Raw genomic sequence first — 27293 nt, 5'->3', positions numbered from 1 at the left:
AAAGGGTGGGCAAGGCCCACCTCCCATCTTCCCCTCTATCTCTCTCTCCCCCTCACTCCTTCTCTTTTTCTCTCTCCCTCTCTCTTTTTCTTTTACCACTCTTGTCCCTAGGGACCAGACTCTGCCTCCCTCTCTGTACATACTCCACTACATGATGCTATGTCTCTAAGAATGTCCATTTTCTGTTAATATAGCTAGCTATGTGGACAGGGCAATATATACTCCACCATTTTTTCATGGAAAATGACAAGCGATGCCTATATGTGACTACTCAATATTACATTCATTTATTCACTCACAAAACATTAACATAACTTATTTGCATATATGAGTCTATAGAAATAAAACAACCTACAAATTAGGAATGTTCATGGTTCTAGGAGAAATAAGTAATTCATATGACAATGTAAAAAGTTTTGATAGCCGGGCGGTGGTGGCGCACGCCTTAAATCGCAGCACTCGGGAGGCAGAGGCAGGCCGATCTCTGTGAGTTCGAGGCCAGCCTGGTCTACAAGAGTTAGTTCCAGGACAGCCTCCAAGACAATACAGAGAAACCCTGTCTCGAAAAAAACCAAAAAAAAGTTTTGATATCTCTCTCTCTCTCTCTCTCTCTCTCTCTATATATATATATATATATATATATACGTATATATATACGTATATATATATGTATATATATGAGATTTTAAAGAAACACAAAAACAGGTACTGAAACTAAATCGGATTAGAACACCAAGAAAGTTACATAAGGTCAGGGGAGAATAGTAAATTGTTCCCTTTAAGAGCTGGTCATATACTGGAGGCTCTGCTGTGGTTGGTAAAGGATCCTAAGATGTAGGATGTAAACTTGCTCCAAAAGCCATACACTGGGTAGCTTTTGGGGAGATCATACCCTGAAACCAAAAGATTATTGTAGTCTCTCTGAATATTTGGAATAAGACCTTCCATTCCAGGTTGACTACTCTGAGAAATCACTAGAGAGTGACTGGGCTTACTACAGGACAACGTGGCCAAGACCAGCTTGGTGAATGATTATGAAAAGATGTTAAATGCCCTGGAGATAAATATACTGTCCTGATGGACACAGAAGGAAAGGAGGATGTGCAGAGCTGTGCCGAGTTCACGTGTGGATTGAAGGTCATGATCCAGGAATGTGATAAGCAGCTTGAAAAAGCAAAGATGATAATTCCTTCTAAACAGATAGCAGTAAATCTCAGAAATCAAGTTTGACAAGAAGTGTCCCTATTGGCCTCACTAGCAGGAGACAGGAAAAGCCAGTAAAGCCTTTTACACATGTGTGTCAGAACCTCAATACCCCAAGTTTGGCATCTCTACAGAAGCAGTGACCTTACTTAAGGGCTATTATAAAAAAACAGAAACTTCCAGCCCCGGGGAACAGTAACTACTGTTTAGCTGAGCATTGTGGCACACTTCTGTAATCTCAGCACTGGGAAGATGGGGCAAGAGGATCAGAAGTTCAAGATCATCCTCAAAATTGAGGCCAGTTTGTACCACACGAGACACTCAAAAAAAAGATATGTCTGATACTGTACTGGCATATATTCATATATGCAATGATGGGTTTCACTATGATGTCCTAATTACCTATTATAAGTATATGGTGTTTTTAATCATAGTCATTCCCATCAACCATCTCTTATGCCCCTTTGGGCCCCTTCCCTTTCCTATCCTTCTCACCTCCCCAGTCCCCTTCAGTGTTTATGTCTTTTAAAAAAGTGAACCAATCAGTTTATTAACTGTTATATACAAGAACATGACAACATACCAGTGGCTATACCACCAGAGAAAATGTCTCTCTTCCTTACCCATTAACTGCTTATAGACCCTCAGGGAGGGCGCAGAACCTTATGTGCCCTGTTTAGAAGTCTATTTTATTTATTTGGGTTTTTTTTTGTTGTTGTTGGGTTTGTTTTGGTTTGGTTTTGCAACAGAGTTTCTCTGTGTATCCCAACAGTCCTGGAATTCAACTCTTTTTTTCTTTTTTAAGTTTTTCCAGACAGGGTTTCTCTGTGGCTTTGGAGTCTGGCCTGAAACTCGTTCTGTAGACCAGGTTGGCCTGGAACTCACAGAGATCCACCTGCCTCCACCTGCTGGGATTATAGGCGTGTGCCACCAACGCCCAGCTGGAATTCAACTCTTTAGAACAGACTGGCCTTGAACTCAGAGATCTGCCTGCCTCTGCCTCCCAAGTGCTGGGATTAAAGTTGTAGGCCACCACAACTGGCTAGAGGTTTATTTTCAAACATGAACTAATGCAGTAATATTTTGGGCTACTTTCCAGAATAAAGTATTAGTTTCCCTTTCTTCTCTTCCTCCTTGATAGGTGTAAGTAAGATAGATGATGATAGGCAGACAGACAAGATAAATGCATACATACTCACATGCAAAGGTATAAATACACAGATGTTTGTGTATACGTGTTTGTACACATGCATATCTCCATCCCTTTTACCACTTAGTACTATACAAAAAAATATAAAACTGGACAAAGGTTTTTTGTTTTGTTTTGTTTTGTTTTGTTTTAAGATAGATTCTCTCTACATAGTCCTGGCTGTCCTGGAACTCACTATGTAGAAGGCTGGCCTCAAAGTCACAGAGATCCAGATCTACCAGCCTCTGCTTCTGAAGTGCTTGGATTAAAGGCGTGCATCACCACCATCTGGCTCTGGATATATTTCTTAAGGTTTTTGAAATCATACTGCCTCATGCAGGGAGTCATATACACACCAAAGTTACTATCTCTTTTTTTAAAAGATTTATTTAATTATTACATATACAGTGTTCTGCCCACAGTCGAGAAGAGGGCACCAGATTGAATTGTAGATGGTTGTGAGCCACTATGTGGTTGCTGGGAATTGAACTCAGGACCCTTGGAAGAGCAGTCACTGCTCTTAATCTCTGAGCCATCTCTCCAGCCCCAAGTTACTATCTCTTTTACACAAGGCATTTCCCAGAGATTAACTTTCCTCATATGACCAAGCTAAATAGATTATTTGGTATATAGTCTTTTCATGGATGTCTCAACTAATGTTTGCTGTAAATCTTGCTACTTGACCTGACCTTATACACACACACACACACACACACACACACACACACACACACACATCTCTCTCTCTCTCTCTCTCTCTCTCTCTCTCTCTCTCTCTCTCTCTCTCTCTCTCTCTCTAAAATCCTACAATGAAATCTTAGGCACTCTCTTATCACTCTCTTCATTTAAATATCTTTTAAATAGATATATGATATTGGAGAAGCAATGGTAGTGATACTTTAAGGAAGTCCTTACTCCTTTAAGGCCAATACCACCGGGCTATACTATTCTTTTACCTTTCATCTCTAGTACTGACTTACTCCTGGTCATTAAGCTCACAGATCACAAGGAGCTAGGAGTGTAGTGACAAACTGCTTATCCAGCATGCTTGAGGCCCTGGGTTCACCCCCGGCATAGCAAAAAGGTTTCATTTGCCTGTCAAGATGACCACACTAAAGCCGGGCGTTGGTAGCGCACACCTTTAATCACAGAACTAGGGAGGCAGAGACAGGCGGATCTGTGTGCCTTTGAGACCATCCTGGTCTACAGAGTGAGTTCCAGGACAGACTCCAAAACCACAGAGAAACCCTGCCTCAAAAAACAAAAACAAAACAAAACAAAAGATGACCACACTAAACAACAATTCAGTCAATTCCCTGATCTCTTCAATGGCCACGACCTTGATTTTCATTCATTTTTAGTTATTCCCATTGTTACATCTTAGAACTTATTCTGGAAACTTTAAATCAGAGGTTCTCAACCTTCCTAATACTACAACCCTTTAATATAGTTCTTCATATTATGGTGACCCACAACCCTAAAATTATTTCATTGTTATAGCATAACTATAATTTTGCTACTGTTATGAATTGTGATGAAAATATCTGATATGCAAGCCCTGTGAAAGGGTCCTTTGACTGAAATGAGTCACAATCCACAGGTTGAGAATCACTGCTTTAAATTTAAATGCCTCACTCTAACTGGAAAAGATATACACCAATATATGAACAGTTCTTCCTTGATAAGAAAATTATATAGCTGGGAGGTGGTGGCACATGACTTTAATCCCAGCACTCGGGAGGCAGACACAGGTGGATCTCTGTGAGTTCAAGATCAGCCTGGTCAACAAGAGCTAGTTCCAGGACAGCCTCCAAAGCTACAGGACTGCCTCAAAAAACAAACAAACAAACAAACAAAAAAGTATATGTACTATAAATATTATATATGTACTCTAAATATTTGACTTAATCATACTTATATTTTTCTTTTTTTAAGATTTATTTATTTATTACATATACACCAGATTGAATTGTAGATGGCTGTCAGCCACCATGTGGTTGCTGGGAATTGAACTCAAGACCTCTGGAAGAACAGTCAGTGCTCTTAACCTCTGAGCCATCTCTCCAGCCCCACTTATATTTTTCTTAAGGAAACAGTTTTTCAATAGGAAAAAAAGAGAAACTTTATTATGTAATTCTAATTGTTATAACCTCTTATGTCTAGCGTTTATCTAATCTAAATTCAAATCTAGTTTTCGATATCATCAAGACCTCTAGACCTGAGCCACTTCTGGTTGGGTTAGGAGTCCTTCCTCTGAGCTGGAACAGCACTCAGTGCTTACTTCATTATGGCATATATGACAATGTTTTGTAATGTTTGTTGACATGTGGGCTTTTCCTTTACATTCCAAGTTCCTTAAGATCAAATAACACATCCAGAGAATATATACCCATAAAACCTAGCTCAGTGTGACTAATTTGAACAGACACTGGCTTCTAAATGAATAAATACTGAACTTGCATTGACCTATATGAATCAGACAGTTTAAGTTCTAATTGTTCCACTTTCATACGACACTAGAAAACTCAGCCCAATTCTCTGAATCTCAATTTTGTCATCTTTAAAAAGGGGGTGATAATCCTTTCACAGAGGTGTCAGAGGCTTAAATATTTGTAAATGTTGGTCATGTGAGTTATTATTTGCTCAAACTGGCTGAATCACGTGCTCTCATTCTTAGCATTGCTTTCCTTGGTTCACTGGAATCACCTTTTTATTGCTTCTTGACATCAGCAATTTCAGAGATGACTAACCATTAATTGCTCCAGACTGTTTACTTTTCCTTTCCCTAGAGAAGATAAGGCACGGTCAGGGTATCCTGATGTTGTGCCTGTTCCTTCCAGAAAGAATATGCAGTTATTCAAACATGGAGAGATGCTTCCCAGTGCTTCCTGGAAGATTTTGTTTTTTGTCTGCTTGGGGGACCAGTTTTATAAAGCTCAAGCCAGTCTAGAACTTGTTATTGTTGCTGAAGATGCTTTTGGACTCATCTCTTCCTGTCTCTACCTTCCAAGGCCCTAACTTCCAAGGCAAATAATTTTTATTTATTTTATTTTTTTTCCGAGACAGGGTTTCTCTGTATTGTTTTGGAGTCTGTCCTGGAACTCTCTCTGTAGATAAGGCTGGACTTGAACTCACAGAGATCCCCCTGCCTCTGCCTCCCAAGTGCTGGGATTAAAGGCATGTGCCAGCAACGCCTGGCCAAGTTGGAACTATTTTTAAACATAGCACCTTAAAGAGTTATTAAAGGTATTTTTACACATGCAAATAAGAGAAATCTTTCTTTTTACACACATTAAGGAAAGGTCATGTAAGGACTGAGTGACAAGATAACAGTCTGCAAGCCGGGAAGCAATCCTGGAGGTACCCCACCTACCACCACCCTGTCTCCAGAGCTGAGTTGATCCCAATGTCTTAGTCTCCAGTGCACAGGAATTGCAGACACAAACATCACACCTGATCCAGATGGCATCTTGGCCTTTGACTTTCAGCTTCCGGAACTGTGAGAAAGTAGATCTTTGTTGTTTAAGCCACCTAGACATTGGTATTTTGTTTGTAAGCTCAGACTAATGCAGCTCCCAAGGTCAATTAAATATCAGCCTCTCAGTAGGACACAGACATCAGCATTTTGGAAACTCCTAGGTCATCTAATGTCTGCACATTAGATGCTTACTTTACCTTCAAACTCTGATGGAACTAGGATTTCTTTCCTGTAATTGTAGTTGTGTAAAAATAAGTCAAATGATCAGAGTGTATAGAACCACAAGAAAACTTGCCTTAAAAATCATCTGGAAAGGTGTTACACTTGATGTGTCTTGAGAACAGTCACCATCCTCTGAAGCCCCAGTCAGTTTTGCAGAGAATCTGGGCAGCACAGGTTGTATTTCTATATGAGAAGAAATGTCAACAAATCAGAACATCAGTTTGGGTAAGCAACAGAATCTGTGTATATTTTTTAAACTGGTAAGTCGAGAAGGTCTTCCCCTGATGAAAGATTACCTGCAAAATATAAAATATGGGAACTGGTCACACATCAGTTAATTGTCTTAATATTCAAAATTACTTTCTGGAGGAAAGATACCTAAATCTCATATTTTTAACTTTTTAGATTTGTTAAACCAACCTGAAATTTCAAGTTCTACAAAGTTATGTCCAGTGACAGACATTCTAGCTGATAGTCCTACATTTTTCAACAAATCAGTTCATTAATAAACACAAGTCCATTAAAGGAACTAATTTAGAGCTAAAAACTTAAAAATTAAAGAATGACTATTTCAGACATGAGCATTTTAAAATTTCACAGTCAAGCCAGATGGTGGTGGCCCACACCTTTAACCCCAGCACTCCGGAGGCAGAGGCAGGAGGATCTCTGTGAGTTCAAGGCCAGCCTGGTGTACAAAGCTACACAGAGAAACCCTGTCTCAAAAAAAAATAAAATAAAATTTTGCAGTCCTTAAAAAACTCAAGTTCTCACCAATTTTAAGAATTAACTACTTGATATTCTGTATGTGTTGACTGATAGCTAGCTTTCCACAGAACACCTGTGAGTTGTGGATTATCCACCACAAAGGGAGCATCAATGCATATACCATCTTTCTTCTCCATTTCCTGTACCTGAATTACAAAAAACAAAACAAGGAAACCAAGCAAAACACCCTCCATTTTATAAAATACCCCTACTTCTTAGTGCAGGAACAGTAAGGAATTAAGCCACAGTAACAAGTTAATTCAACTTTAAAAGCCTAATAGCAATAAAAAAAACACCTTGAAATAATAGTACAAGTATTCATACTCATATCTAATAGCGTTTTAACTATTAAAAAAAAGTATGGGCTTTCTCTGAAAGTGGTAAACTAAACTCAAGGGTTTCACTTCTAATAATTTAGAAATAAAGGAACCAGACCCTCACTCAGCCCCCTGCTTTAGTAGCCAAGACAGGCTACAGAAAAGACATGTAGGCCTCTGACACAAGGAAACTCCAGATCCTCTGGCCTCCTGGAGTCTAGGGCCAAAACTGAACATAAAGAAACTCCAGACTATACCCCCACTCCCCAGCCTCCTAGGTTCTTGGTTCCTGGGAACTGTTTGGCCACAAAAGAAACTGCAGGGGAGACCAAAACCTCCCCTGTAGACTCCAGGATATAGTTCTGAAAACTATCGGTATCTATGTGCAACAGGCTACCTGCAAGTAACAAGAAAAGCCATAGAAACTACAGAATGTTCCCTCTCAGCACTGACCAATGAAAATAATTGGCACACAGGTATTTCATGCCAAAATATGACTTTGAGAAATTCTCCTGATTGTTTCCAAATGTCAACCAATCAGAAACCAACCCATACCTACTGATGTAATCCTGTAACTTTTGTCTTTAAAACCTAACAGTAGACTGGGAACTTCACTCCCTCTGGAGGCTGCTGGTCAGCTTGCCAGACGGGGTCCCTGTTATGGGTGGATGAACAATCATTAAACCTTGCTTTTCCAGTTTAGTGGGTCTGTCTTCCTGGTGGTCTCTGAGGACTTTGCAACTTGGGCACAATGTCCCCAAGATAAAAATACAGACATCTGGCCGACTGGTGGTGGCAGTGACGGCGGCAGCGGCAGCAGCAGTGCACACCTTTAATCCCAGCACTCGAGGCAGAGGCAGAGGATCTTTGTGAGTTCATGGGTAACAATTTTCCTGTCATTGTGTTCTTCAAATCTAATTCAGTCACAAAGTCCTGGATATAATGGCAGCAAGGTTATGCTACACTGAAGCTCAGTGACCTTGCTGCTGAACCCAGATACTCTGTGTCAGTCTTCAGTTTCCCATTGACTAACTGCCTGACTTTAGAGAAATCTCTCTTTACTGATTCAATTACTTTTCTGTGAAATAAGATCCGATGTTACTGAATCCTATGTCTCTATGTATCTTACTTAGTAAGATAGCATAGAGATAGGGAAATGTTAATGCAGGAGAAAAATGGTTATTAAATATCTCTGACTTCTTTAGAATAATCTTAATAACAATTTAAAATAAGTTGTTTAAAAAATAAACAAAAATAAATTGTGAACTTAAAAAATGTCTACTCCAACTATCTCATTTTACATACCAAAAAAGAAATGAGGAATCGAACAAGATATAGATTAAATATAAAAAGGTAAAAGAGGGCTGGAGAGATGGCTCAACAGTTAAGAGCACTGACTGCTCTTCCAGAGGTCTAGAGTTCAATTCCCAGCAACCACATGGTGTCTCACAAATACCTGTGATGAGATCTGGTCCCATCTTCTGGCCTACAAGGACAACAGCAGGCAGAACACTGTACACACAATAAATAAATAAATAAATCTTTTTTAAAAAGGTAAAAGAATCAGAAGCAAATTATTTCGAAATAAATTTAGCCTATGTTGAAATTTCATGTTCCTATTCAAATATATAGAACAAATATTTTTAAATTTAATAAAGAGACAGTCATGGTGGGGGGGTAAAAGGATAAGGAAGTAGACCAGAAATAGAAAACAAAAAGAAAGAGGGCTACTTGCTGCTAAGCCTGACAACCTAAGTTCAATGCTCAGGTCCCATACGGTGGAAAATGAGAACTGACTCCTACACGTTGTCCTTTGATCCCCATACCTGTACCTGGCATGAATAAACACTGCCTACTCACTTGAGGGATGGCTGGACCAAAAGAAAGCTGGTAACCCCAACACTGATGTGTGACAAAGGCTTTAGCTGTGTGATGTAAACAATCACAGGACTCAGAATTACACAATTCATTACATCCAGGAGCTTTGCAACTCATTACCCAGGTAAAGTACAATCTAAGATACATACCATGCAAGACTAGGGCTCAGCAACCCTGAGAACTTTTGACCTACCCTTTGTCAACATGGGATGTATTCAAGCAAACAGATATGTATGATTAACTCTAAATTACCAAGTAATGAAGCTTGACACCATCAAATGTATAACACAACAAACAACACTTGTACCTGAGGAGTTAGTAATGAGACATTTAAAAATGCATATCTGTACCTCAACAAAGAAAAAGAAGCCATGAAACAAGAACTCACTGTAAAAAATTAAACCAAAAGTAGCTGGGTGTTGGTGGTACACACCTTTAATCCCAGCACTCGTGAGGCAGAGGCGGGCAGATCTCAATAAGTTTGAGGTCAGCCTGGTCTACAAAGGGAGTTCCAGGACAGCCAGGACTGTTACACAAAGAAACCCCATCTTGAAAAAATCAACCAACCAAACAAAAAGTAATAGGGGAAACCTTATCAGAAATCTTGGACTTTAAAGATGTAATGTTTGAAATTAAGACCATATAAGTCGGGGTCTGGAGAAGTATCTAAATGGTTAAGAGCATTTACTGCTCTTGCAGAAGACCCAAGTATGATTCCCAATACCCACTCGAGTGATTGACAACATTCACTCGAGTTCCAGAGGATCTAACATCCTCTTCTGACCTCCACAGGCATCAAGCACACATGAGATGTATACATACATTCAGACAAAACACAGATAAAATTAACAAATAAAAAAATAAGTCTTAAAAAAATGGTTCCGGGGCTGGAAAGATGGCTCAGAGGTTTAGAGCACTAGCTACTCCTCCAGAGGTTCTGAGTTCAATTCCCAGCAACCACATGGTGGCTCACAACCATCTGTAATGAGATCTGGTGCCCTCTTCTGGTTACAAGCATACATGCAGGCAAAATACTGTATACATAATAAATAAATAAATCTTTAAAAAATGGCTCCACTGAATAAGAATAAACCAAAAACTAGTTAGGATATGTTTTTAGCAGTATTATTCATAATAACCCAAAATGGAAACAACTCAAATATCTACTAAATGATGAGTACTGGCTTAATGAAATGGAAACTATCGCGTGAACTATAAAACAAAGTATACACTGTGTACTGGCTAATCTTACATCAACTTGACACACAAACTAGAGTTATCTGAAAGGAGAGAACATTAATTGAGAAAAATGCCTCCATAATATCCAGCTATAAGAATTGGAGGGATGGTTTAGTGATTTAGAGCACCTGCTGCTCTTCCAGAGGACCTGGGTTCAATTCCCAGCACCCACAAGGCAGCTCATGATTGTAACTCCAGTTCAAAGGAATCTGGCACCCTCACACAGACATACATACAGGCAAAAACACCAATGTCCACAAAATTAGGATAAATAAATCTTTTTAAAAAATTCAGCTATAAGGCATTTTCTTAATTAGTTATTGATGGGGAATGACCTACTCCACTGTGGGTGGTGATTTCCCTGGGCAGCTGGTCCAAGGTTCTATAATAAGCAGGCTGAACAAGCCACAGGGAGCAAGCCAATAAGCAGCTCCCTTCCATGGCCTCCACATCAGCTCCTTCCTCCAGGTTCCTGCTCTGTTTTGGGTTCCTGTCCCGACTTCTTTTGATGATGAACAGCAATGCTGAAGTGTAAACCAGATAAACCCTTTCCTCCCCTGCTTGCTTTCTGGTCATGGTGTTTTGTTGCAGAGATAGAAACTCTAGCTAAGACATACTTAGATGAAAATCTAAGCTTAGGCAAAGCATCAGACATAAAAGGCTATTTATCATACAATTCTATAATGTTCAAAATAGGGAAATCAATAGAGGGAAAAAATAGTTAATGTTGCCAAGGTATAGGGATTGAGGGCAAGCAGAGTGATTACTGTTGGAGTCAGGTTTATTGTAGTTGTTTTTGGTTTTTTTGAGACAGGGTTTCTCTCTTTAGCTTTGGAGCCTGTCCTGGTACTTGCTCTGAAGACCACAATAGCCCTGAACTTAGAGATCCACCTACCTTGGCCTCCCAAGTGCTGGGATTAAAGGTGTACCACACCACTGCCTAGCAATCTAGGTTTATTTTGGTAGTGGAGAAACAAAAAAGACAGATGAAGACACCAAGTCATGATTTCCCACTTTTCCTTTTGGTTCCTTCATCACATTACATCAGCAAAAGAAAACATAAATATGTTCAAATACTCAAAGTGATAGGGAATATCAGCAGAGAAATGAACATCATAGAAAATCAAGGGGGTCTTTTCCTAAGTCAGCATTCACGAAAACATGTTTAGTTCCAAGTGCCAGGACCATGAGCCCTACCAAGAAGGAAAACAGACAAGTTTGAGTTGGGTATCAAACCAGAGACAGACTTGGGCCTCACAGCCAGCAAAAGGAGCTCAACATCACAGCAGCCAAGGATATATATCACATCTGGGAGTGGTCAGAAAGTTATCATAAGTTTTGTTACAGTTCCTCAACAGAAATCTTTCCAAATAACCCAAAAACCAAAATAGTGCATGATTTGTAGGGAACATTCAGTGGGAAGCATGTAGTCTTTCTGCTCAGAAAATTCTGCCTAAGTCAGCTTGAAAAGCTGTATGAAAAATAATCCCAGCACTAGGGAGGCAGTGGCAGGTGGATCAGGCTAGTCTACAAGAGCTAGTTCCAGGACAGTCTCCAAAGTCACAGAGAAACCCTGTCTCAAACCCCCACCACCACCACCAAAAAAAAAAAAAAAAAAAAGAAAGAAAAGCTGTATGAAAAATAAAGAAAAAGTGCCACAGACTGCATCCTAACTACTCTGCATGATACAATACTTAAGGTGTTGCCTTCCCAAGTGAAACTGGGGGCAAGAAAATTTGTGAAACTGGAAGACTGCTGGCTCATAAAGTTTACTGAGACACAGTACAAAAGAATAACGTAGAACACAAGACTGACACTTGGTTTTTTGGTTTGTTTGTTTGTTTTGGTTGTGTGTGTGTGTGTGTGTGTGTGTGTGCCTTTAAGAATTCACCAGAGCTTTGAGTATATATAAATAGGAAAGCTGGAAAGACGGCTTAGTGGATAAAAGTGCTTGCTGCCAAGCCTGGACTTGAGTCCTCAGAACTCATGTAGTAGAAAGAGAACTAATTGATTTCTGCAAGTTGTCCTCTGACCTCCATGCACACTATGGTACACACATACCCATACACTTGCTCTCTCACACAAACACACACATGGATGCATACACAAATAAATAAATGCAATCAAAATGTAATGATAACTAGTATTATTCACAGGAAAGAACAAAGAAAAGGAAATCACATGGACATTCTATAACTGAAAAGTTGAGTACTACTACAGAATCCACTGGGTAGATTTATCAGCAATGTAGACATGAAAAACCAGTCACTGAAATCACTAAAGACTGGCACCAAAAAATATCCCAAACAAGGCACAGTGTAATGCATATGTAACCCAGCTACCCAGAAGGCTGAGGCTCGAAGAACGTTTGAATCCAGGAGTTCAAGGCCAGCCTGAGCAGCACAGTAAGACACCATCTCTGTTAAGAGAAGCTTTTCCTTTGCTAGCCGCTTTGGTTTATCTCCCGCCAGTTGCCTGGGTGTTGGCGCACACCTTTAATCCCAGCACTCAGGAGGCAGAGGCAGGTAGATCTCTGTGAGTTCGAGACCAACCTGTCTACAAAAGCTAGTTCCAGGACAGCCTCCGAAGCCACAGAAAAATCTTGACTCATAAAACCAAAAAAAAAAAAAAAAAACTTCAACTGTATCATAAGCAGTAGTTTAAGTCACACTTGGTTAATCTGACTGTTGAGGTTGTAGAGAGGCAGGTGTAGGCTTAAAAAGATAATTGAATTTGTACCCACCCCATTCTCAGTCCATATTCCTTTTGTGTGGGCCTATGGTAGTAAGTAGTTCAGGTCCCTTTTCTTTTGTCCAAGACTGAATGGCTGAGCACATCATGGTTGATGAGTTTCTTGGCTAGGTGAGCTCTATGAACATGCAGTCATGATCACTGACTCCTCTGCATTTGAAAGTAGTGAATGAAGATTATATACAACATTTCTGAAATATCACTTACCTTGATGTTTTTCCTTTTCTAAAGTGTGTCTAGGGTTGTTTTATAACATAGAATAATAGCCGGTGTAAATAATGACATCAAACCACAGTCACCGAAAAAGAGTACCTGTGTTGTCTTAGTTAGCCTTGTTTTTTAGAAATGCAATAGTACTGCCACTTTATTTACTAGTGCATTCTTTGCAAACATTATTATGGTATTATGGCAAAGTACAGGGGTCAGGCCCAGCAAACCATGAGTTTGCTGAGTCTCTTGAAGAAACAAAACAAAACAGCAACTGGATCTCAACTTTGCCACCATCACAGGTTTCATTATGTAATCCTAGCTAGCCTGGGGCTTCCTATGTAGGCCAGGTTGGCCTTGAACTCAGAGATCCACTAGCCTCAGCCTTCCAAGTGTTGGGATTAAAGGCATGCACCACCAGACCCAGCTTTAAGCCTTTTCTTATAAAACATAGTTCATTTTAGAAATGTAAAGGAGGCTAGATATGTTGACTCACACCTGTAATCCCCATTCACAAGACTGAAGTAGAAGGATTGTGTATTCAGGGCCAGCCTAGACTATCTCAACATAAAACAGAAAGAAAAGGTGAAAATAAAGAAATAGAAAAACAACAATAAAACTTGGGCTAGCAAGATGGCCCAGTGGGTAAACTTGGTCTCCACACAAGCCTGATGACATAAGACCTTTGTTTAATCTCCAAGATCTATGGTGAAAAAGATAAAATCAACTCCTGAAAGTTGTCCTCTGGCATCTACATGTGTTCATGTGCTCATACTCAACAAACATATATAGATACTACAAAAATAATTTTTAAAATGTACACAATGATAAATATTAGCACCTTACTGCATTCTTTTTAGAATCCACATCCATATGTATTTTGATACAGTTATAGTCATAACATTTACAATATATTCTATTGTTTTTTTATTTACTACATTGTATGTATTTTTCATGTTATAGCATAGTCATCTAGTCATTAATTTGAATTGCTAAACTGTTTATGCAGATGTATCATATGGCCTGGTTCAATAGTAGAACATTATGCTCAATATTTAATCCTCAGCATAAAGAAAAAAGATATAACCATAAATTAGCCACTTTTCTTTTTCTTTTCTTTTCTTTCTTTCTTTTTTTTTTTTTTTTTTTTTTTGGTTTTTTGAGACAGGGTTTCTCTGTGGCTTTGGAGGCTGTCCTGGAACTAGCTCTCGTAGAACAGGCTGGCCTCAAACTCACAGAGATCTGCCTGCCTCTGCCTCCCAAGTACTGGGATTAAAGGTGTGCACCACCACCACCTTGCAATTAGCCACTTTTCTATCAATAGGCATTTAGTAATGGCCATACTTCCCCCACTCACTTCTGTTAGCATGAACAGCAGAACACTTCAGGAGCTCATATGATCTTTTAGAGACACCTACCTCATAAAGTTGTTTTGGGAGTAAGTGAAGTAATAATGTGTAATTCATTCAGTATAGTGGCTACTCTGAGTATATGGTTCTTAATACATGCTAATTAATGTTAAAGATCCTGGAATTAATATCTTAATGCATACAGTTTTTTATTCCAGTGAAAATTTTGGGGCTAACTGAAGTAGAGTTAAGTTTATCAAACTCCATTTTTTTATGGTTCTTGAAATTGTTTTTTTTTAAAGGTGTGTCATGTAATAATAGCATTTGTAATTTAGATGTAAGTTCCATGATACTTTGCTAGCAATTGGGAGCCAAGCTTAAGGATCTGTGTTCAATCCCTGAGCCCTACCTAGTTAAAGGAGAAAACAGACTTCTGCAAATTATCCTCTGCAATTCGCACATGCACTAAGGCATGAGGTACACAAATATACTTGAAAAAAATAAAACATAATAAGAAATATTAAGGAGGATGCTGGAGACATGGCTCAGCAGTTAAGAACATTGGCTGCTCATCCAAAGGATCCAGGTTCAATTCCAGCACACACGTGACATCTTACAACTGTTGTTAACTCTGGTTCAGGGGCTCTGAGAGCCTCACACAGACATACATGCAGGCAAAACGCCAATGCACATAAAATAGAAATAAATAAAATTTAAAAATCTTTTAAAAGTGCTTTTAGGTTCCTCCCTGAATGATTTCCTATTTGTTTATTAAAAACAAAACAAATCAGGCATGGTGGCATATGCCTTTGATCCTAGGACTCAGAAGGCAGAGGCAGGTGGATCTCTCTGAGTTCATGGCCAGCTTGGTCTACAGAGTGAATTCTAAGACAACCAGGGCTGTTACACAGATAAATTCTGTCTTGAAAACCAAAACCAACCAATCAAAAACCCTGAAAATTGAAGATCAGATTTGATTCCACCTATCAATTAGAATAGTCCCCTTGATTTCAAGAGCAATGCCACTGTATTGGGTAGTTTTATGTTAATTTGATATGAGCTAGAGTCAGTGGTACTTCCATTGTGAAAATTCCTCCATGAAATCAGGCTGTAGGCAAGCCCTAAAAGCACTTTTAAATTAACTCAATAAGCAATATTACAAAGAAATAATTAACAAAAATGAGTTTGTTGGAGAAGAAAAAAACTAAGAAACTCACTCTTCTTTTTTTTTGGCAATATTTCTAACCCTGAAGAATTATAAGAATGTTGACATAATTAAAAAGGAATCTTGACGCCTTTAATCCCAGTACTCAGGAGTCAGAAGCAGATGGATCTCTATGAGTTCGAGGCCAGCCTGATCTACAAATCAAGTTTCAGGACAGTCAGAGATGTTACACAGTGAAACCCTGTCTCGAAAAACCAACAACAACAACAAAAGAATAAGGAATAAAAAATAAAATAAATAAATAGATACATCAAATAGCAATTTAAGAAAGCATGTCACACATATTTCAGAGTAACTCCCAAACAGAATAGTTTATTTGACAAGTGATTCCATTGGTGTTTTGCAGACACATCAGTGATAGAAGAAAAAAAATGTCTTCAGTATAGAAACAATAAAGCTTAAAAGAGGGAAAGCAAAAAAATAATATTAATAAAATAAGAAGTATTAAAAAATTAAAAAAAGAGGGAAAGCAAAAGCTGGTGAGCCAACTCAGTGGGTAGATGTCTGCTGCTAAGTCTGAAGCTCTGAGACTAATTCCTGGGGCGTACACACTGGAAGGAGAGAACCAACTCCTGTAAGTTATCTTCTAAGCTCCACATGTATGCCATGACATGTGCATCTCTGTCCTGGCCAACACACACACTCTGTCTCTATCTCTGTCTCTGTCTCTGTCTCTGTCTCTCTCTTAAAAAAAAGAAAATCAGGAAAGCTGTCTGAGATTAACATAACTAAGGGAAGAAAGGCATACTTGTGATGGATCTTTGAAGACTATTTTCTGGGTTACCACAAAAACTCTGTGAACACAGCTCCCTTAGAATCCTATCACATCATCTTTTACTTGCAGAGCTGATTCTCATTTCTGTTACTACATGAAAAGGCAGATATTCAATAAAGGTTTACTGAATAAAAGCTTGAGTCGCTAGAAACTGGAGAAGGATAAAAAGAAAACAAGCTGGATGTTGGTGGCGCACAACTTTAGTCCCAGCACTCAGGAGGCAGAGGCAGGCAGATCTCTATGAATTGGAGGCCAGCCTGGTCTACAAGAGCAAGTTCCAGGACAGCCTCCAAAACAATACAGAGAAACCCTGTCTCGGAAAAAAAAGAGAAAGAAAGAAAAGAAAAGAAAAAAAAAACAAATCTAAAGAGACAGGACACTTGGGAAGTTTCCTTGGTCTACTGTTTATTTGCTCAGCATAAATGAGCCCATTTGCAGAAAATGATCTAGAATGCCCAGATGGAAGAAGCCAAAGAGGTGAAGACAATGGAAGCTGGATTACCCCAGCAATTCAGCATCCTTAATAAGGTACCTTTTCAGGCACTGACAGAAATCAAGTGAGGGATGAAGATGACAATGTGCTCCCACTGAACTCAGAGGTATACTACTAATTTTGAAAGATACACAACTCTTGAGCACTTGGACCCTGATGATTAATGAACCAGCTTCCAGAAACTCCCTGATGAAGCTAATTAAACAGTGTAAAGACAGTGGACCAATTTAAAGCAGTTTGCTAACAGTGTTATAGGAATGTTAAATAAATAATAATAGTAATAGGGGCATAATTAATGATGTGTAAGTCAAGGAGCTAAGGGATTTGAGTCTTAGTCTTGGCCAATTTCATTTGTGAGCTTCACTGAGCAATTTATGCTACTAATTAGTACGAATAAATAGCATTATGGAGTGAAGGTTAGTATCATGAGCCCTAACAACTAAGGAATTAAACTGAAGTTGGCTACTAAATGTGCCTGACAATGAACAAATGACTCAATTTTTACTGTATATTTTATCCATAATATTTCATATTTGAACAAAGAGCCACTCACTCTTTATCAAAGTCATATAAAATATATTAAACAAGATTATTTGAGCTTTAAAAATTAGCAGTTAAATCTAAGTCACCACGACACTATCTAAATTTTGTACTAGTATAAAAATGTGATTGTTCTATAAATGACACTTGATGCCTCTTCCCTACTAGTTACAATGGCAATAACCTACTTCTTTGTTGTTATGGGGTTTCATTTTTCAAAGCACTTCCACAAATATTAGTTGAGGCAGTCTTACCTATAATCTGACCACTCCTTGCACAAGTATGAGTATGAGTTGATGTAACAGAAAATCCTATTACCTTCCCACTGCTCATAACACATTCCTTCTGACTGTAGGGAATTTCTACTTCCATATGTGTGAAAGTGCTTTCTTTGACTGGAGCAGCGGCATTAGGCATGATCTTTCCATTGTCTGTTTCATCTCATGGAAACAATCCCCAAAAGAAGAGCAACTAACAATAAGTAAGAGAAATGATTTTGAGGCTGGTGATCAATGATTCTTTTTTAGGAGGGGAGGGGATTGGGTTTTTGAGACAGGGTTTCATGTAGTCCAGGTTGGTCTCAAATTCACTAGGTAGCCAAGGATGTCTTTAAACTTCTGATTCTCCAATTCTCAAGTGCTGTGATCATAGCATGTACCATAATGTCCAGTCATAACCCACCACTGTGAATTTAGATTCAGATCCTCAAAGGCTTGGAATTAGAGGAAATCTTCAGGACAGTAAATTGATGCCACCTCTCTTATAGGATAGTTTAGGAGGCAGTAGGGCAGAGTAATTAAAATATAAGTATGAACTGAGCTGGGGATACAGCTCAGCTGGTAGTGTGCTTGCCTAGCATGCAAGAGGCCATGGGGTCCCATCCCAGCACATCATAAATTGGACATGGTTTTTCAAAAACAACAAACAAATAGAAATAAGTGGGCTGGGCATGATGGCACACACCTTTAATCCCAGAATTCAGGAGGCAGAGGCAGGTGAGTTTGAGGCCAACTTGATCTACATAGCAAGATCCCAGAACAAATCAAGAGGCTCTGTCTCAAGAAACCAAAAACACCTGGGCAATTGGTGGTGCTCGCTTTTAATCCCAGCACTCAGGAGGCAGAGGCAGGCAGATCTCTGTGAATTGCAGGCCAGCCTGGTCTACAGAGGGAGTTCCAGGACAGGATCTGTAGGGAAAAGGGACCAGTCAAAGAAACACACCCTGAGCAGAGCCAAAGAAACACACTTTGGCCCTGCAACCAGAACCAAAGAAATGTACCCTGACCCTGAAACCAGTGCCAAAAGAACACACTTTATCCCTGGAATCAGAGTCAGTAAAAGAAATGCACCCTGGCCCTAAAATTGGAGCCAAAAGGCTAAAACGGACCAGAGAAAGAAACACACTGAAACCAGAGCCAAACCAGACCCTAATCCTGTGCAGAAAACTAACCAATCCTGGAGCAGAGCTCTAGTCAATCTGAGCTCAGCACTAAAATCTGACCAATCCCCACCCTGGAAGCACTATATAAACCCTGTGTCTGTTCAGCTTGTGTCTGTTGGCGCTACCAGGCTGTCCTCTGTCACTCTGGCAGAGGGCAGGCCACTACCTGGATTCTTCCTTCCAATAAACCCCTTCAATGAGCTTTGGTTGAAGATCTTCTTTTGCTTTGGTGACAGAGCAGGGGCGACCCTGGGCAGAGCAGAGCAGAGTGAGCAGGGCTGTAACACTTGCCCTGGAAACCTTCTCTTGGCAGAGCAGAGTGCCCTGCTCTCCGGGAGGAGAGCTGAACTGTAGCAACTTCGCCCAAGAAACCTCCTGCCGAGCAAAACTGCTACACTGGGCTAACATGCCCAGTTGGAAGACCCTGTCCTGCCTGAGCAGAGCCCGTACACTGGGGAGGCCTTTCCCTGAGGCTGGGCTGTAAGCAGCTAAGTTTACTGCAACCTGTGGTGGTCCTTGGCTCCAGAGCTCCAGGATACCTTTCCACCTGAGCTGTGTAACACTCAGTATTTTGTGGCTCCCGAGTGCCAGAATACCTGACCCACTCCTGTTCCATCCCCATCCAGCCAGAAATGCTTACAGGGTTACTTCCAGGGAAAATGCTCTAGCTCTAAGAGCAGTTTATGCTCATGTTTAATTACTATGCAATCCTGAGTGACAGGCATGTACTCTCTAAGAAGAGTGGGATATACTGCCTCCCCAAACATGGTGTGCCTCCATGGGTGTGGTCAGCTGTCCCCAAAATGTATGCAACTGCAGGCACTAAGAAACTCAAATCTCGAGAATGCTGTTGTGAAGCGGAAGAAGAACGGCAACTTAGATGCTTGATAACAAACTAGTAAATAACTACTAGGAGCTACAAAAAGATCTAGATATTTTCCTCATAAAGTTGCAGATCAGTTCCTATGAAAACTTTACATAAATGCTCATTTTTGTTTAATTTGTAAGTTAAATAAAAAACATTATGGGGACTAGTGTCACTCCAATTCCCTGCTCAAATTATCAAAATTATAACTAGCAGAATAAGATATATGCATCTAGTTTTAAGTACCTTCAATATGCTTATAATTAAATATGACTATCTGGTTAAAAGTACCTTTTAGCATGCACATAACTAGAGTATTAAAGTAAAATTCTTTTGTTAAGATTTGTGGGAGTTTTTTTTGCTGGTTTTTTTGTTGTTGTTGTTTTTAATTTGTGTAGCAAGCTGCCAGTGTGTTTGAAGCTACAGTGCTACCATACTTCACAACAATCCGAGGCTAAGGGCTAAGGATGAAAATAAAGACAAAGACAACGGCTCATTCTTACAAGGAGAATGGCATTTATTATAACGAGGGTAGAGCCTTATATACCAAAGTCAGGCATGGTGGAAAAAAACCAAGGTCAGAAGCCTGTGTTCCGATGGCCCTCCAGCAAAGGGTGGGCCAAAAACAGGAATTAGCTTTTAGACAATAAACAGGAACTTGCATGCAGGCCTTACTGGAAGGAGGGGACAAGAAGTGTTTTGCTAAAAGCTCCCAGTAACAAGCAGTCAACAGAATCCCATGGGGGAAGGTGTAAGCGTTTCCGGGGGATAGGGATGGAACAGGAGTGGGTCAGGCACTAGGGAGTCACAGAATACTGAGTGTTACACAGCTCAGGTGGAAAGGTATCCTGGAGCTCAGGAGCCAAGGACCACCACAGGTGGTAGTAAGCTTAGTAGCTTACAGCCTTGCCTCAGAGAAAGGCTTCCCCAGTGTATCGGCTCGGCTCCACTTTGTTTGCTCAGTGTAGCAGTTTTGCTCGGCAGGAGGTTTCTTGGGCGAAGTTGCTACAGTTCAGCTCTGCTCCTGGAGAGCAGAGAGCAGGGAGCTGGAAGCCAAGTGTGACAACTCCGCTCTGCCAAGGGACGGTTTCCCTGGCAAGTGTTACAGCCCTGTTCTGCTGTGCTCTGCTCTGCTCTGCCCAGGGTCGCCTCTGCTCCCTTGCCACCGTAGAAAGCAAATGAAGATCTTCACCCAAAGCTCATCCAAAGGGGTTTATTGGAAGGCAGCTGGACCAGCCAAGCTGAACATACACAGGGTTTATATAGGGATTCTTGGGGGCGGGGAAGTTTTTCCAGGGTAGGGATTGGTCCGATTTCAGTGCTGAGCTCAGATTGGCTAGAGCTCTGCTCCAGGATTGGTTAGTTTTCTACACAGGATTAGGATCCGATTTGGCTCTGGTTTTAGGGCAAAGTGTGTTTCTTTCTCTGGTCTTTTAGCCTTTTGGCTCCAATTTTAGGGCCAGGGTGCATTTCTTTCACTAACTCAGATTCCAGGGACAAAGTGTGTTCTTTTGGCACTGGTTTCAGGGTCAGGGTACATTTCTTTGGTTCTGGTTTCAGGGCCAAAGTGTGTTTCTTTGGCTCTGCTCAGGGTGTGTTTCTTTGACTGGCCCCTTTTCCCTACAGAAGAGTGCAACAGTTTGTTTTTGTTTTTCAAGACAGGGTTTCTCTGTGTCTTTGGATGCTGTTCTGGAACTAGCTCTTGTAGACCAAGCTGGTCTGGAACTCACAGAGATCTGCCTGCCTCTGCCTCCCGAGCCCTGGGATTAAGGGGGTGTGCCACCACCACCCAGCTAAATTTAACTTTAAAGTTTTTTTATTTTAGTGAGTGTTTTGTTTGCATATACGTTTGTGCATCACAGGCATGGCTGGTGGTAAGAGGATAAAAGAGGTACTATGATCCCTAGATCATAGTCAGTTGTGAGCTGTCTTGTGGGTGCTAAGACTGAACTCACTCCTCTGCAAAAACAGTCAGTGCCCATGTTGGGCAGCCCACAACCACCAGCAGCAGGAGACGTAACTTCCTTTCTGAACCCAAAAGACATCCACACACAAGTGGCACACATGCACATGGAAACATACACATAACTGAAAAATAAAATACATCTTTAAAAAGAAGCCTAGTGTTTATCTGAAAGTCAAATTTAAGTGGGTGTCCTATATTTTTATTTACTAAACCAAGGAATTCTATCCTTAAGAATAAATATATTTCAGAAAACACCAAACTCATTGACAGAAAGAGATGTAGTATCCTGGAAGTTAAGTAATTGTTTACCTTGTAGAAACTTCTTGAAGACCAAGCCACCACAAACACTTCCTGTAGAAGCAACTGTAAGAAAAAAAATGCCAAAAAAAATGTAAAACAATTAAGTACATTTGACTTAAAAAAATCAGTGGAACTCTGAAAATATTGCTTTTAGATATAGAACATTAAACCTTATTGAGTTCAGTACAAATAGAGGGCAAAGGAGGTAATATAAGGTACAATGACTATGTGGGGGTTGATGATAACAAATGCCAATTCTTTGCACCTATATTTAGCACCTATAATCAACACCAGGACTGTTCCTTTAGATGCTATTATATTTAAAAGAACAGGATTATAGAAAACTCTAAACTGCAACTACTGATCAGAATACATGATGCCAGTAACTAACATTTGAGTGTAAGACTTGAAATACTGGCCATTTTTGAACCAATTTTACTCTGAAATAGAAGACATTTTGTCAGTCAATTTGGTTAAGAATTATTTGTACCTAGATACCTAGATTTCAAAGAAGAGCCAACGTTTTTTTTGTCCTCTTTTTAAACTGGATTTAATTAGAATTTTACCTCCTCTTTTCAGCATCTGTGAGGCTGGCCCTCCCTAGCCCTGGGACAGGGAGAAGCTGCTCTCTGAGTGTGCTGAAGCTTCTGTGAGGAAAATCAAAACTGTCTTTTTAAAAATGGATTTAACCCTCCCTGGGGAATGGAGTGAAGATTGGGTGGGGGCATGGGGGAGCTGGTAGGGGTGTGGGGGAGGAGGGGAGGGAGCTGGGATTGACATGTGAAGCAAGCTTGAAATAAAAAAATTAAAAAATAAAATAAAAATGGATTTAGTGAATCTAAAAATGGAGCACTGAGATAACTAACATGCCTCTTCCTCTGCTTCAGAAATGTTAGCTGTTAGGTTTTTACCCAGTAAAATGAAAAATCTGACCATTGTAAGAGCAAAGACATAACAATACTGATACTGAACAAAAATGAAGTTTCCTCAACTAAGAGTTGGAAGAAAAACTGGAGGAAATTACCTCAAAAATATGAAAATAGGGAATAAAACTTTAGAAAAAAAGTATGACAAATCCACTATGTAAGTAATAGAAACTTATGTAGAAGAACCACAAGCAAAATTTCCCATACCTGGAGGCTAGCTCAGCAGTTAAGAACACTACTGCTTTTCCAGTGGACCTGGGTTCAGTTCCCAGCACCCACATGGTGATCACAAAGATCTGTAACTCCAGTTCCAGGGTACTCAACACTCTCACAAAGACATACATGCAGGCAAAACACTAATGCACATAAAATTAAAATAAATAATCTTAGTCGGACGTTGATGGCGCACGCCTTTAATCCCAGCACTTGGGAGGCAGAGGCAGGCGGATCTCTGTGAGTTCAAGGCCAGCCTGGTCTACAGAGCGAGTTCCTGGACAGCCTCCAAAGCCACAGAGAAACCCTGTCTCGAAAAACCAAAAAAAAAAATTTTTTTTTAAATCTTTTTTTTTTTTTTTTTTGGTTTTTCAAAAACAAGGTTTCTCTGTGTGGCTTTGGAACCTATCCTGGCACTTGCTCTGTAGTACAGGCTGGCCTCGAACTCACAGAGATCCGCCTGCTTCTGCCTCCCGAGCACTGGGATTAAAGGCATGCTCCACCACCACCCAGCTCAAATAAATTATTTTTAAAAAGTTTCCCACACCTGGGGGTGGAGAGGTGACTTGGTCCTGTCTCGATGAGATGATGGAACAGACTTATCCTCTCTGAGGAACAGATGGGAAGAAAGGAGGAAGGGGGAACTGGGATTGGAATGTAAAAACTAAATTAATAGCAAAAGAAAAAACAGCTTCTCACACCCAAAGGATGAGAGTTTCATGGAAAAGGCTGAGCCCTGGGCATGATGGAGGAAAGCTGATCCCACAGCAAGGCACAGTGTTGTGAATTTTCAGAAGAATGAAGATCAGCAACTTATGGTTATTCTCTTCTTCCTAAGTACAATTAGACTACAATACATAGGCACCTTGGCAAGTACAGAGCAATTATGGCAATAAACCTAAGTCTAAAAAACAAAAAGAATAAAGAGTAAGTCTAGGCCAAAAGAATGGGAACAGGACTAATCTATGTAATTTCTAAGCCTAGTCTTAAAAATATTTGACAAAGCTGGGCGGTGGTGGCGCACGCCTTTAATCCCAGCACTCGGGAGGCAGAGGCAGGTGAGTTTGAGACCAAGCCTGGTCTACCAAGGGAGTTCCAGGACAGGCTCCAAAACAATACAGAGAAACCCTGTCTCGAAAAACCAAAAAAATATATGTATTTTTTTTGACAAAAAAAAAGCAAAAACAAAAAAACTTTGAAAGCCAGATGTTGGTGACTCATGCCTTTAATCCCAGCAGAGGCAGGCGGGATGCAATACAGAGAAGCTCTGTCTCAAAAAAAACAAAAAACAAAATTGAGTTATAAGCCTTGTTCTCTTTCTCTTTCTCCATCTTTAGCTGAATGGATAGATATCAGAGGGCCTAGAGGAACATAAAGCCACAAGACTTTATATATATCCCTGTACATAGTCACTTAGTGGTAAAATAAAGGAAAAACAAACATCGGATGTGTTAAATCACTGAAATTTGATCTATTATATCTAATAATACAAAGATAAAGAAAATGTTAATAAGCTTACAGGAAGAAAATGAAAAATAGGTCATATACAGAATAATCATAAAGACCAGAATTTGGTTTGTTTGTTTTTCGACACAGGGTTTCTCTATATTGTATTGCTGTCCTGGAACTCGCTCTGTAGACCAGGCTGGCCTCAAACTCACAGTGATCCATCTGCCTCTGCCTCCCAAGTGCTGGGATTAAAGGTGTGCACAACCAACACCCAGCTTTTTTTTTTTTTTTTTGGTTTTACGAGACAGGGTTTCTCTGTTTTGGAGGCTATCGGTCCAGCCTGGCCTCGAACTCACAGAGATCCGCCTGCCTCTGCCTCCCGAGTGCTGGGATTAAAGGCGTGCGCCACCAACGCCTGGCCCAACACCCAGCTTAAAGACCAGAATTTTCAATAGCAACAGAGGAGTTAGTAAACAACATTAAAACATCAGCAAAATTCTGAAGAGAAATCAATTCCCTGCCAAACTATCAGTCAGATATGGGATAAAGACATTTTTCAGAACTATGAGTGTTGGGGAAGTCCTTTGTCAATAAAGCACTGCTGGCCAATAGGAATCTAGATAGGTGGGACTAGGAGTCCAGGAGAACTCTGGGAAGGAGAAACACAGGAGTCCAGATGTAACGCCATGGGGTACGAAGCCCGGAACTATTCTCTGGTAAGAGAAATACTTAGATTAACAATTATGGGGTAATTACTTAAGTCAGAGCTAGCCAGTAAGAAACAAGCAAGGCTAACAGCTTCATAATTAATATAGCCTCCTGTGTGTTTATTTGGGACTGATGCGGCTCTGGAACCAGGCTGGCGGGAAGGCTTCTCTCAAGGAAAAGCTTCCCTTTACATATGAGATCTTGAGAAATTTACCTCCCTAACCCTCTTTGTCAGGGAGCTGCTACAGCCTAAAAGCCATCAAAACAGTGAGTAAGCCAAGAAATAAAGAGATTGGGATCCAGAAAACAAAATCCAACACAAGAGAAAAAAAGCAAGAGATACTCAGAGAAACCCCCAAAATAAATAGCTCTATATATACCAGAAACAGAAGGTATCAAAACTAAAGCAGGTTGGAGACCATCATGGTGGCTTATTCCTGTAATCCTACGTACCAGAAGGCTAAGGCCAGATGACTACTATGAGTTCAAGGCCAGCCTGGGCTACAGAGTAAGACCCTATCTCAGAAAATCAAAACAAGGATTGGAGCTGTAGCTCAGTTAGTAGAGTGCCTACCTAGTATGAACAAAGCCTTATTGTGGATCCCCAGCAGCACATAAGACAGGTGTGGCAGCATACACCTGTAATTCTAGCACTCTGGAAGTAGAGAAGGAGAAGCCCAAGTTCAGGCTACATGTTGAGTCATAGACCATCCTGGGTCACATGAGACTCTTTCTTTAACAGTCAGTAATAACAATGCCTTTAACAAAATTTTTAGTCAGTTGTTGGTGGCGCACACCTTTAATCCCAGCCCTTGGGAGGCAGAGGCAGGTGGATCTCTGTGAGTTCAAGGCCAGCCTGGTCTACAGAGCGAGTTCCAGGACAACCTACAAAACAATACAGAGAAACCCTGTCTCAAAAAACAAAAAAAGAGGTAATATTAAACAATCAGTTAATATGGTTAAAAATATTAGCCTTTAGGAGGGAAAATCAGGGGGCTGGGCCATCTCATAGCTTTTGGTGTGTGTGTGTGTGTGTGTGTGTGTGTGTGTGTGTGTGTGTGTGTGTGAGTGTGTGAGTGTGGATGTGTGTGTGTGTATACCATGTGGATGTATGTGTAAGAAATTGTGTGCATGCATTCATATATTCATGTGAAGGTTAAAAGTTGATATTGTGTTTCTTCCTTAATTATATCTCTACCTTATTTTCCCCCTTCTTTTCATATGTATGTGATGTTTGAGGCATGGGAAAGATCAAGACTAATGTTAGGAATCTTCAATTGCTCTTCCATTCAATTGATCTTCCATATTCTATGAGATAGGGCCTTTAGTTAGCTCCTGGCATCCTAGTCTCTACCTTCCAAGGCTCAAATTATAAGCAGCTCACCACACCCATCTAGAATCCACATAAATTCTGGATATCTTCACTCTCAGTGTAGGCTGACCTGGAACTCATTATATATGCCAGGTTGAACTCAAATTCACAGCAACCCTCCTGCCTCAGCCTCCCAAGTGTTGTGACCCACCATGTCTGGCCTGAACTATCTCACTACTAAAATTGTGGGCCTATACAACTTATAAAACCTAAAACAAAGTAAGCCTCAAAAAATGAAGTTAATTTCTGTATGTTAATACAAAACACTGCCTACTTTTACTCAGAAAGTATGTGAGACTATAATATACTAATTTTATTTTTTAAATTCAATAACTGTGCACAAGACACAGAAAAATATAGAATATATGCTGAATGTTAATGATTATTCCAGGAAGTGAGATAACTAGAACGTTTCATGTTCC

The 27293-nt window shown here is 40.1% G+C and overlaps 1 protein-coding gene across 1 annotated transcript in view; it reads right to left on the bottom strand.

Annotated features, from left to right (window-relative positions):
- CUNH11orf80 (chromosome unknown C11orf80 homolog) overlaps positions 1-27293 on the bottom strand; it is a 63529-nt gene that overhangs the window by 32804 nt on the left and 3432 nt on the right. Inside the window, 2 exon segments of the mRNA XM_005064053.4 lie at positions 6166-6275; positions 22213-22266. Of these exon segments, the coding sequence (XP_005064110.1) occupies positions 6166-6275; positions 22213-22266 (164 nt within the window).

The sequence above is a fragment of the Mesocricetus auratus genome, unplaced genomic scaffold (assembly GCF_017639785.1).
Source record: "Mesocricetus auratus isolate SY011 unplaced genomic scaffold, BCM_Maur_2.0 Super-Scaffold_4256, whole genome shotgun sequence".
In the NCBI taxonomy this organism is placed as follows: Eukaryota; Metazoa; Chordata; class Mammalia; order Rodentia; family Cricetidae; genus Mesocricetus; species Mesocricetus auratus.
This window is presented reverse-complemented; position numbering and strand designations above follow the sequence as displayed.